The sequence below is a fragment of the Castor canadensis genome, chromosome 11 (assembly GCF_047511655.1).
Source record: "Castor canadensis chromosome 11, mCasCan1.hap1v2, whole genome shotgun sequence".
Classification (NCBI taxonomy): domain Eukaryota; kingdom Metazoa; phylum Chordata; class Mammalia; order Rodentia; family Castoridae; genus Castor; species Castor canadensis.
Window position 1 is genome coordinate 100,474,036 of NC_133396.1, and position 11,514 is coordinate 100,485,549.

At 41.8% G+C, this 11,514-nt stretch overlaps 1 protein-coding gene across 2 annotated transcripts in view; it reads left to right on the top strand.

Annotated features, from left to right (window-relative positions):
• Itln1 (intelectin 1) overlaps nt 1-11,514 on the top strand; it is a 61,738-nt gene that overhangs the window by 35,255 nt on the left and 14,969 nt on the right. Inside the window, exons 1-3 of one of the 2 annotated variants that reach the window (XM_020174380.2) lie at nt 9,091-9,187; nt 9,362-9,425; nt 10,717-10,815. The exons of the other annotated variant lie outside the window; for it this stretch is intronic. Coding sequence (XP_020029969.2) covers nt 9,179-9,187; nt 9,362-9,425; nt 10,717-10,815 — 172 coding nt within the window. The 5' untranslated portion in view covers nt 9,091-9,178. Of the gene's footprint in view, nt 1-9,090; nt 9,188-9,361; nt 9,426-10,716; nt 10,816-11,514 lie in introns of those variants that run through there. 2 annotated transcript variants of the gene reach the window in all.

Sequence of the window (11,514 nt, forward strand, 5' to 3'; positions counted from 1 at the left end):
GGGAGGGAGTCTGCTCCTAACATGGCTGTCCTTATTGTTAACCCCAACATACCTGCCTTTTGATAGGTAGACAGAAAAAGGACAATAAAATTTCATTTAGCTACTTCTCATCCTCTCCTCCCAGGGTAACTTCACTACAGCCATGTCAGACAGACTTCTGTAATGGGAGACTCCTCCTCAATGGCATGCTAGTCTTTAATATCCCAGGACTCCACCCAAATCCCTTCTCCAAAAGTGACTACAAACCATTATTCACACCTCACTCCTGGCTTTTCCTCTATCCACCAACCCACTGAATTATCATGGAATCCTCCACACCCACTAGTGCTTCTTTCCCTCTCTTACAACCCCTTTTAATGGCCTCCCTCTCTATCTCCTTTCACTCATATGAAAGAGAACAAAATGCAGACGGCTAGAACCCCTCCTCTCTTTCGAATTAATGGGATGCCTCTCCCCCTCTGCAGGAATCTTCTTTCTGTGCAGGTCCCTCGCACACATGTCTACCTACTAACTGGATGGGAGTTTATACCCTTGTTTTTCCAATTCCTCCTGTCTCCTATACTATTGACTCAGAAATCATTTCTGTCCCTGTTGTCAGCTTTATACACACAAAAAGAGATATTGGCCTCCCCCCACCACCCAGTAGTGACACTGGGCCCACTACTAGGCCCAGGATTATGGGTATAAATCAGCCAGTTCTTAAAACTATCCGCAGCTGTAAAAGAAAGCCTTAATGATATTGCCTTACAGATTTCTGCAATCCAGGATCAGATAGACTCGTTAGCAGCACTGGTCCTACAAAATAGGAGGGGATTAGATCTCACAGCTGAAAAAGGCAGGCTATGCCTCTTCTTAGGGGAGGATTGTTGTTTCTTTACCAATAAATCTGGGATAGTTAAAGATGGAGTAAAAAAACCTTAAAGATAAGGCAAAACAGCTTACTGATATCCTTTCCTCCTTGTACCCATGGCTCATTACATTGGTGGTTCCTCTCATCCTTGTTTGTCTGGCTTTAATGTTTCTACCATGTCTTATTTATATCCTCCAAAGATTTTTGCAGGAGTGTATTAGTGCCATTTCTTGGGCTACTACAGGGGAGCAATTTAAAGCCATCATGCTTCTAAAAATTCTCCAGGCTCAACAACTCCTACATTGTCCCTGGCCAGCAGGAAGTAGCAGAAGACTGGTGACACCCCTTATCAAACACACACACACACACACACACACACATAATTAAAAAGCCTGGAATGCTGGAATATTGAGAAACACTGGAACAATGCAAACATGGCTATCTCTGATAAAAGAGTCAGAGAAAAACAACACGTATGGCCAGCTGTCCAGCCCCAATGACCTTCCTGATAATGTCTAGCACCTTCCCCTATTCCCCCTTCGCAGTCATTTTTCTAATGCCCATCCCCCTCCAACCTCCCTCTTCCCACCACAGGATGCTTAAAATCCCCAGCCTGTAAGAGAGGCGTGCTCCTGCTCCCATCAGAGGGTTACTCTGATGGCCGAGGGTCCCTCTCAGGCCTCCTCTCCCTAATAAAGACCTGCTGGTTGTAGAGGTTGCAGATTCTTTCTTGGTCTCTCTTTCTCCCTTGCTTCTTCATTTTCCTTTCAGCAGTCAGCCCTGGGCCTTTGGCAGCTAGGGTAGGGGCACGGAGTTTGGGCCTCAAGGCTGAGGCCTAAGGCCCTGGCAGCTAAGGTTGGCCACACAGGGTTTGGGGCCTTCAGTATTACAGCTGTTGTGGTGGGAGGGGTCTCAGCCAGCTGATCCCCACAAGTTGCCATCAGTTTTACTTTCTCTGTCATAAGTCGCTGCCTGCTCCTACTGCTCTGGTCAGTTTTATCCTGGTTTCTCAGCTTACTGGCCTTGCTGTGGCCCTGCTGCCAGGGCAGCTTCTTTACTGTCACTGCTACTTGTTTTTTTCAGCAAAAGTGGCCAACACCGCTAGAAAGAGCCAAGCACTGGTGGCTCGCATCTGTAATCCTAGCTACTCAGGAGGCAGAGATCCAAGCCAGCCTGGGCAAATGGTTTGAGAGATCATATCTCAAAAAACTGCATCACAAAAAAAAAAAAAAGATAAAAAGAAAAGGGCTGTGGAGTGGCTCAAGGTGTAGGCCCTGTGTTCAAAGTCCATACCACAAAACAAAATAAAACGAAACAAAAAAAGGAGAGCAGTCTGTTTAGTAGCCAGAAGGGGGAGGGGACAAGGGTGTCTGGTTAAATTATATTCTAGATGTTGGGGAAAAAGCAACAAAACAGGCAACAGTTTCTTTCTTCCTGGAGATCATGGTCTAGTACTGAAAAATACAGAATACAAATGAAGTAAATGGAATGGCAAGCTTTGGTAAGTGGTATAGAGAAAAAGAGACTTAGATGCGGTAAGAGTGGTGGTTGGCAACTTTGAATATAACACTGAGAGGGTCTGAGCTACAAAGTTATCTGGGGTACAATGTATCAGGCAAAAGGAACAGCAAATGCAAAGCCCTCAAAATGGGAGCATATTTGCTTGTGTATCTGAAGCTGAATGAGTGAGGAAGGGAGCAGATGTAGATGATGTCAGAAAGGTAATATGGGGTCAGATTGTGTAGGGTTTTGTGTGTCTTCTGGGCAAGACTGGAAGCCCTTGGAGAGGTTTGAGTGCAGAGTAGCATGAGTTAGCAAGATTGCTTTGGCTGTTGTGTTGAGGATGTATTGGAGTTGGCTAAGCAGAGAGCAGTGAGGGACAAGTGTAATAGGCAGTTGATGCTAGTGACACTATGGTGAGAGCAATGGAGGTGTGAGGGACTGAGTTATTTTGAAGGTAGGGTTGACGGAGTGCATATGGGGTGCCAATGAAAGAGAGGCATCAAAGGGTCCTTTTACTTACCAACTTGCTGTTCTTCAAGTGATATGTGATCACATATAACCCCCAAGTTCTTATATAGCCTTCTTTTATGTGAGATAACCTTATTTCCTCCTGCCTTATTTTTGATTTTTCAATTTTAGTATTTATTTACTTATTGGAGGTGCTGGGGATTGAACACAGGGCCTCATGCAGCCTAAGCCAGTGCTCTTCTTCTACTGCACCCTCTTCTTCTTCTTTTTCTTTCTTTCTTTTTTTTTTTTTTTGTGGTACTGGGGTTTGAAGTCAGGGTCTCATGCTTGCTAGGCAGGTGCTCTGCCACTTGAGCCACTCTGCCAGTCCTTCAGCCTTCTTGATTTTTATTATTTTTATTTTTTGGCAGTACTGGGGCTTGAACTCAGAGCCTACACCTTGAACCATTCTACCAGCCCTTTTTTTATGAAGTGTTATTTTGAGACATGGTCTCGTGAAGTATTTGTCCAGGCTGGCTTCAAACTGTGATCCTCCTGAACTCTGCCTCTTGAGTATCTAGGATTACAGGCATGAGCCACTGGTGCCCAGAGCCTTCTTGATTTTTTTTTAAAAAAAGCAGTTTCCATACCAAAGTAGAGTTCATTTGTGTCTTGGAATCTATTATAGCAATAAATTTTTTTTCGTAGAGAGAAAGGCCTATGTTTCTGTTGCAGTGTCTTCCTCCTTCCCTCTCTCCCTTTCCTTCTCTCTGTCCTCTCTTTCTTTTTTTGTCAGTACTGGGGTTTGAACTCAGGACTTCACACTTGCAAGGCAGGCACTCTACCACTTGACCCATTCTGCTAGCCCACACTTAGGATGAGTAAAGATCAGTTCATTCACTGAATGAAGTGCATTCAATATCAGAAATAATATTTGTGATACTGGCATTTGAGCTCAGGGCCTCATGCTTGCTAGGCAGGTGCTCTACCATTTAAGCCACTCCGACAGCAGAAGTATAAATTTTATCTTAATATTGAATCAGACCCAGTTATAATTCTCTTCCCTCTTGTTAATATATTTGGAACTACGAGGAAGTATTGACTCAATCTCAATAAATATAGAATCTTTTTTTTTAAATTGTACATTATATATTATCATGTTAACACATATATCAAAATATTGAAGAACATTGTCGTAATACAATGATAAACAGCCAGTTAAATGGTATAGTTTTAACATAAGTAAAAAGTGAATCCTTTCAAAATTTTAATGCCAAAATAAACATTATTTGTTTCAAAAGTGGCTTTAGAAGGCCTTAAAAAGTTGGTAAATATTTAAAGAAAATGTCCACTAAAATGCAAGATAGATCAATATTCAGTATATAATGAACAGAACCAATTATGATATTTGTACTTTTGGTTTTATAAATATAGAATCTTATAAACCCTTTCCTAAGAACTGCTGTGAAAGACCTGTAAACAATGGAGCGGACATGCCATCGCCCTAAGACAACATGGCATGTTAACAGCAATTCTAGGAGGAGATCATCCATTCTACTGATAAGAATTCCAGAGGGGTGTAACAGTTATGTTCAAGGAACTAAGGAATGACACTGGAACAGGAGTGATGGAGCAGGTACTGAGACATCAGAGGAAGTGTGTACTGATTCAGGGATTTCAAAATACAGTCTGGGGACCAGTACCACTCTAGAATGAGTTTTTATTGGAGTTCTTCATAAAAAAATATACAGCAACATCATATTATGCAATACCGAACTCTTTCCTTGTGTGATGGGAAAGGACAATATTCATTTTCTTCTCTACTGTTCAACATAATACTGAAGGTAACCACAGTGCAGTAACACAGGAGAAAAGAAACAAAGGCATGGAGAGTGACAAGAAAGAAAGAATAGTTATTATTTTTCAGATGATACAATTGTTATGCAGAAAATTCAAAATAATGTACAGATAAATGATCATGATGGATAAGAGAGAAGTGTGTGAAAAATAATTTGTATTTCTGTATGCAAAAAATTGAACAGAAGATGAAATTTGAAAAGGTAGCATTTATAATATCACCAAAAATGTTAAATACTTCTGAGTGCTGGTGGATCACGCCTGTAATCCTAGCTATTCAGGAAGCAGAGATCAGGAAGACTGCAATTTGAAGCCAGCCCAGGCAAACAGTTCTCAAGACCCTATCTCGAAAAAAAACTTCATAAAAAAGGGCTGGTGGTGTGGCTTAAGATGTAGACCCTGAGGTCAAGCCCCAGTACTGAAAAAAAAAAAAAAAGTTAAGTACTGAATAATCTCAGGAGGCTGAGACAGGAAGGTTGTGAGATCAAGGCCAATCTGAGCTAACAGAGAGTTAGTGCTGCAAGTCAGATACACAAAATCTTTACAGAAAAGTGGTAAGGTGTCTTTATGAGGAAGCAATAAAAATCCAAATAAACACAAAATATGCCACATTCATTATTTTAAAGATCTCAATTATTTCCAAAATAGTCTATAGAACAGAATCAATGTAATTGAAATAAAAATCCCAGGGGTTTGTGTGTGTCATGTGTGTGTAATTCATTTATTTCAAAAGTTTTAATAAATCCTTACTAAAAATTATAAAAAGTTTTATGTAGAGGCTAAAGATAACCAAGATATTTTTGAAGAATAGGTGAGAGACCTTGCAGTACTGGATGTTGAGACATTTTATAAATTATGGGATTTTTGACTGGAGGAGTGACTCAAGTTGTAGAGCGCCTGCCTAGCAAGTATGAGGCCCAGAGTTTAAATCCCAGTACCACCAAAAACCAAAATAATTTTGATCATGTGGTATGGGCACAAGGATCTGATTGCAATAAGAACTGGGCTAATGATTACAAGGGTGGAGCTTGTAATCTGGAGGGAGCATGTGGGAAGCTCCTGTGATGCTGACAAGGTTTTATTTCTTGACTAGGATGATAATTACACAGGTATTTACCTTTTTGTAATTCATTAAACTCTGTATTTATGTCATGTCATTTTCCATATGTGCGTTAAAAAAATTTACAGTAAAGCCTTCTTTTTTTGAAACAGTAAAGCATAACCAAGTCACTTAGAGGTGCAGATGGCTGGGAATGAGGTGATCCAGGAGGGAGGGGCTTTCTTCCCAGTGCACACACATACGGTCCATTTTCTCCCTGAGGTACATTTTGAATTATTTGGACATGGACTGGCTGTTGATGATGAATCTAGGAAAGTGCTCTACCACTTGAGCTAAGCCCCCAAACCTTGAGGATGAATCTAAGTCCACTAAAGGCAACATTCCATCAAAAGCAGTTTTATGTATTTTTTATCCTCCTCTTCCTCCTCCTCCTTTTTGTGATGTTGGGGATCAAATCTAGAACCTTGTGCATACTAAGGAAGTGCTGTAGTTCTTTTATGTTATTTTTTTGTTCTCGTTTCTTGCCTTTAAAAAATTATTATCATATATTAGTTGTACAGAGGGGTTTTATTGCGGCATTTCTATATATGCTTACATTGTACCTGGGTTGGATTCACCCCCTTCATTCACCTCCTCATCTTCTCTCCTCCACTTAAAACAATTTCAACAGATTCCATTGTTCTATTTTTATATAAGTATAGAAAGTACATCGATCATATTCACCTTTCATCACCCTCTGTGTTCACCCTCCCCCTCTAACTAGTACTCAACCCCACCAACAGGAACTGTTCTACATTCCTATCTTTCATTTTTTAAGAAAAAAGTATATTGATACCTATGTGAGATCATACTGTCCTTTATTATTTTTTTTGTGTGTGACTGGGGTTTGAACTCAGGACTTTGCACTTACAAAGCAGGCGCTCTACAGCTTGAGCATAATTCTAGTCCATTTTGCTCTGGTTATTTTATTTATTTATTTTTATTTTTATTTTATTCATATGTGCATACAATGTTTGGGTCATTTCTCCCTCCTTCCCCACCCTCTCCCTTAGCCCCCTGCCCCCTCCCTCTCCCCCTCTACCCCCTCACTATCCGGCAGAAACTATTTTGCCCTTATTTCTAATTTTGTTGAAGAGAGAGCATAAGCAATAATAAGAAGGGCCAAGGGTTTTTGCCAGTTGAGATAAGAATAGCTATACAGGGAGTTGACTCGCATTGATTTCCTGTGCATGTGTGTTACCTTCTAGGTTAATTCTTTTTGATCTAACCTTTTCTCTAGTTCCTGGTCCCCTTCTCCTATTGGTCTCAGTTGCTTTAAGTATCTGCTTTAGTTTCTTTACGTTGAGGGCAACAAATGCTATCTAGTTTTTTAGGTGTCTTACCTATCCTCACACCTCTCTTGTGTGCTCTCGCTTTTATCATGTGCTCAAAGTCCAATCCCCTTGTTGTGTTTGCCCTTGATCTAATGTCCACATGTGAGGGAGAACATATGAGTTTTGGTCTTTTGGGCCAGGCTAACCTCACTCAGAATGATGTTCTCCAATTCCATCCATTTACCAGCGAATGATAACATTTTGTTCTTCTTCATGGCTGCATAAAATTCCATTGTGTATAGATACCACATTTTCTTAATCCATTTGTCAGTGGTGGGGCATCTTGGCTGTTTCCATAACTTGGCTATTGTGAATAGTGCTGCAATAACATGGGTGTGCAGGTGCCTCTGGAGTAACCTGTGTCACAGTCTTTTGGGTATATCCCCAAGAGTGGTATTGCTGGATCAAATGGTAGATCAATGTTTAGCTTTTTAAGTAGCCTCCAAATTTTTTTCCAGAGTGGTTGTACTAGTTTACATTCCCACCAGCAGTGGAAGAGGGTTCCTTTTTCCCCCGAATCCTTGCCAACAACTGTTGTTAGTGGTGTTGCATTCTAACGGGTGAGGTGGAATCTTAGTGTGGTTTTAATTTGCATTTCCTTTATTGCTAGGGATGGTGAGCATTTTTTCATGTGTTTTTTGACCATTTGAATTTCTTCTTTTGAGAAAGTTCTGTTTAGTTCACTTGCCCATTTCTTTATTGGTTCATTAATTTTGGGAGAGTTTAGTTTTTTAAGTTCCCTATCTATTCTGGTTATCAGTCCTTTGTCTGATGTGTAGCTGGTGAATATTTTCTCCCACTCTGTGGGTGGTCTCTTTAGTTTAGAGACTATTTCTTTTATTGTTGCTCTGGTTATTTTGGATATGGGGTCTCGAGAACCATTTGTCCGGGCTGGCCTTGAACCATGATCCTCTCTATCTCAGCTCCCAAGTAGCTAAGATTATAGGCATGAGTCACTGGCACCCAACTTAACTTAATCTTAAAGACCAGAGCAAAATGGACCAGAAGTGTGGCTCAAATAATAGGGCGCCTACTTTGCAAGTGTGAAACCCTGAGTTCAAACCCCAATCCTACCAAAAAAATTCTTAAATAAATAAAATGAAGTAATTAGGATGGACACTAATCCAATATATTTATAAGAGGGTGTTTGGACATAAAAGAAGACACACGGGATGTGTGTACATGGGGAAAAGATCATGTGAAGACAGGGAGAAGGTGGCTATCTCCCAGCCAAGCAGAGGCCTCAGAAGGAGCTAGTCCTGCGGACATGCTTATGTTGGATTTCTAGTCTCCAAGAAACTCAAGAAAATAAATTCGCATTGTTTACTCCACCTAATCTGTGATATTTTCTTATGGAGGCTCTATTGAACCAGCACAGTGTGGGCCCACTTCTGGCCAATGAGATAAGGAAAAGCATTCTGGGGTTCTCTGGGAACACTTGCTCTTTCCTGAAAAAGAAGCACAGGAAGAGATGATCTCCTCTCCCTTGTCTTGTAAATAATGCCTAAAACAGCAGTAACCATCTCAAAGTCAGTCATAGGATGAAGGTGGAGAGACTGAAAGAGCCTAAGGTCTTAAAGTCATAGTGAAGCTGCTGAGTCAATGAAGCCCAGAGCCTATTCCCTTCCTAGATTTCTTATTTCAGGAGGTGATCTATTTACTTATGTAGCTGAATACGTGCAATAACTGATCTAGACCTAAACTAAACAAGTATCAAAGAACCAAAACCAAAACCAACACCAGCCCTGGTTAGTCTCATCTATTTTCTTTTTTGAAAGTACACAGATCAGTGAATCCCTATCCTGGGAACAATGCTAGTAGTCATCCTTTGATATTTGTTCTTTAAAGCCTGCTAATTCTACAAACCAACACTGCATAAAGAACTTTTCCTGTAACAGCCAGAAGTCTCACCTCCACTGGGCATGGTGCCAGGGGAGGGTTGGGCTGGAAGGCTAGGCTGTGCCCCACTGGAGTTCCTCCATAAAGAGATCAGAGCCTCACTCAACATCAGGAGCCTCTGCAGAGAAAGTTCTCAGACCCTACTCAGCTGGAAGCTCTCAGCTCCTGGCCTGGTGTGGAGAGAAGAGGATGCTATCTGTGAGTTAGGGTAACCCTGGTTTCATCTCAGGTCTGGTTTAGGTTTCAGAGATGTGGGAGTTTAAAAAAAAAGGTAAGGGGGCTCTGAGTCTTTGTAGGACTAGGTAGGAGTCAGGAGGGGGATACAGAGAGAATGGTGGTCAAGACAGTGACCTTCATTTTGCTTTTCTTTAGATTACAATGACCCAATTTAGCTTCCTGCTGTTTCTCATTGTGGCCACCAGAAGGTGCAGTGCAGGTGAGTTGTGCCCATAGCCTGTTCTCTCAGGTCATTTATAGGGTTCAAAGAAAACAGAATTAGGCTGGGCTGCTCTGGGATTCTGATTTCCCCTGGGACAGAGAGGATATCTTTGGGATGCAGAGGCTTCCTTGCATGTAGGATGAGAGCTGATTTCTAGTATGTTGAGGGATTTGGCTTGTCGCAGTGAGAGTGTGGCTAAGGCATGGCATGGGTCCAGGCTCTGTTGCCTCTGCATGGCCCTGAGGGGACTCCAGTAAGAACTGTGTCCTGTTCCCACTCCTATGGCCTTTGGACTTCCATGGCAACTGCATGCCTGCTTTATATCCAGAGAATGTTCATAGTCTTCCTCTTTACAAGAAGAACTTAATGGCATTTTACAGTCTGCATTCTCTTTATTGTTATTTATTTTTAAAGAGAAAAACATATTATCTTATGTGACTTTCACAAAGACAGTCACTATTAGCTTCATTTTAGGCATAAGGAAACTGAGGCTCAGATAGGGTAAGTGAAATCCAAGGACACTTGTAAGCATTGAGCTGCTTACACATGAATACCTCTGACCTTGAAGCTTGTGATCGTTTCCATTCCTCTAGACTTTCAGAGTAGTTTGCAGGGTTGTGATTGGCTTACAAGGTTCTTCATTCTCTGCCTCTGTGAATCTCCTGATCAGAGTCTCAGTATTGACTATGTTTTAGCCACATTGAGCTAAATAGAATTTACCTCTGTTTAGCTAAACTCCTATAATGCCTGGACTTTGCTTCATTCTTTCCTCCAGGCCTCTGGACATCTTGTTCTTCCTGCTTTGAATTCTTTTTTTCCTCTTAATGACAGATCATGTTTATTCTCTCAGAATAAGCTAAGGTGTCACCTGGACTAGAAGGCCTCTGTGACTAAGACATCCTACTTCAGATACCTCTTAACCCCCAGTCAGGCTTCTCTGTTCTCAATTCTCACCTCGCAGTCCTTTTGTTCTCCTGGGTTTAATCATTCCTTCGTCTCTATGCAGTTTTCTGTTGACTGGTCAGCAACTCCCTCTCGAGATAAGTTCTAGGGGAAATATTTGATTTCTCTGAATGCCCAGAGCCTGTGCCCAGTGCGAGGGAGGGAGGCATGTGTAAGCCTGTGCTGGATGCTGGGCGCAGTGGATGAGGTTCTGGGTTCCCACAGGGCCTTTCAACCCAGGCAGCGAGGCTCTGTCACAGTGGGGACATGAGTTTGGGATTAGTGACAAGGAGAGGCTGGGTTTTGTGTCAAACCAGCAACAAGGATAAAACTGCATGTTTTCCAGCTGGGGCCAATATGGATTTAGAGAAAGAGACCAAGTTTTTGTCTCCATCTCTGCCCAGAAGCTGCAAGGAAGTCAAACAGAAGTACCAGAGTGCATGTGGTGAGTGATGGAGCAGTTAAAGGGCCTGGCCAGGCCATCATGCTTCAGGTCTCTGAGAGTTTTTTTTTTAGTTAGGAAATATGGTAAGTGTATACACACTACATATTGAGTAAAATTTGCCATTTTAACCAAAACAATTTTCTTTTGAGTGTTAGGACCCGGAATCCTATTCCCCCGAGAGACAGAGAGCCAGGCGTGAATGCAATCAACAAAGCAGAGTTTATTGGACTGGCTAGCCAGGGTCGAGCTCCCACACGGACACGCAGGACCGGTTAGGAAAGCAAGACCCTGAGCCTCTTAGGGGGAAATCTTATATAGACTGCAGTGGCGTGCATATTTTTGTTATCAACATTAGACAAGCAGGCAGAGCACATCCTGCACGTACTTTACATCTTGCTCGTACCTCACATCTTGCTCGTATCTCACATCTTGCTCGTATCTCACATCTTGCATTCCTCACATTCTATATGCCCTAACTGAGCCCTGCCTCATTGCTTATCTTATCTACATGGGATGTTTGGTACTGGTTTCTCCAACAAGGGGGTTGGGGCCCGCTGAGACCTCATATTCCTTTCATTCCCCCCTTTCTTATGGCCTAAATTGAGGAATCATCCTCGAGAGGATGAAGAGCCTGATATTGTTGGCGGAGGACCAGAAGTTGGATAGTATTAATTTGACTTTTGACAAAAGTCATAAGTC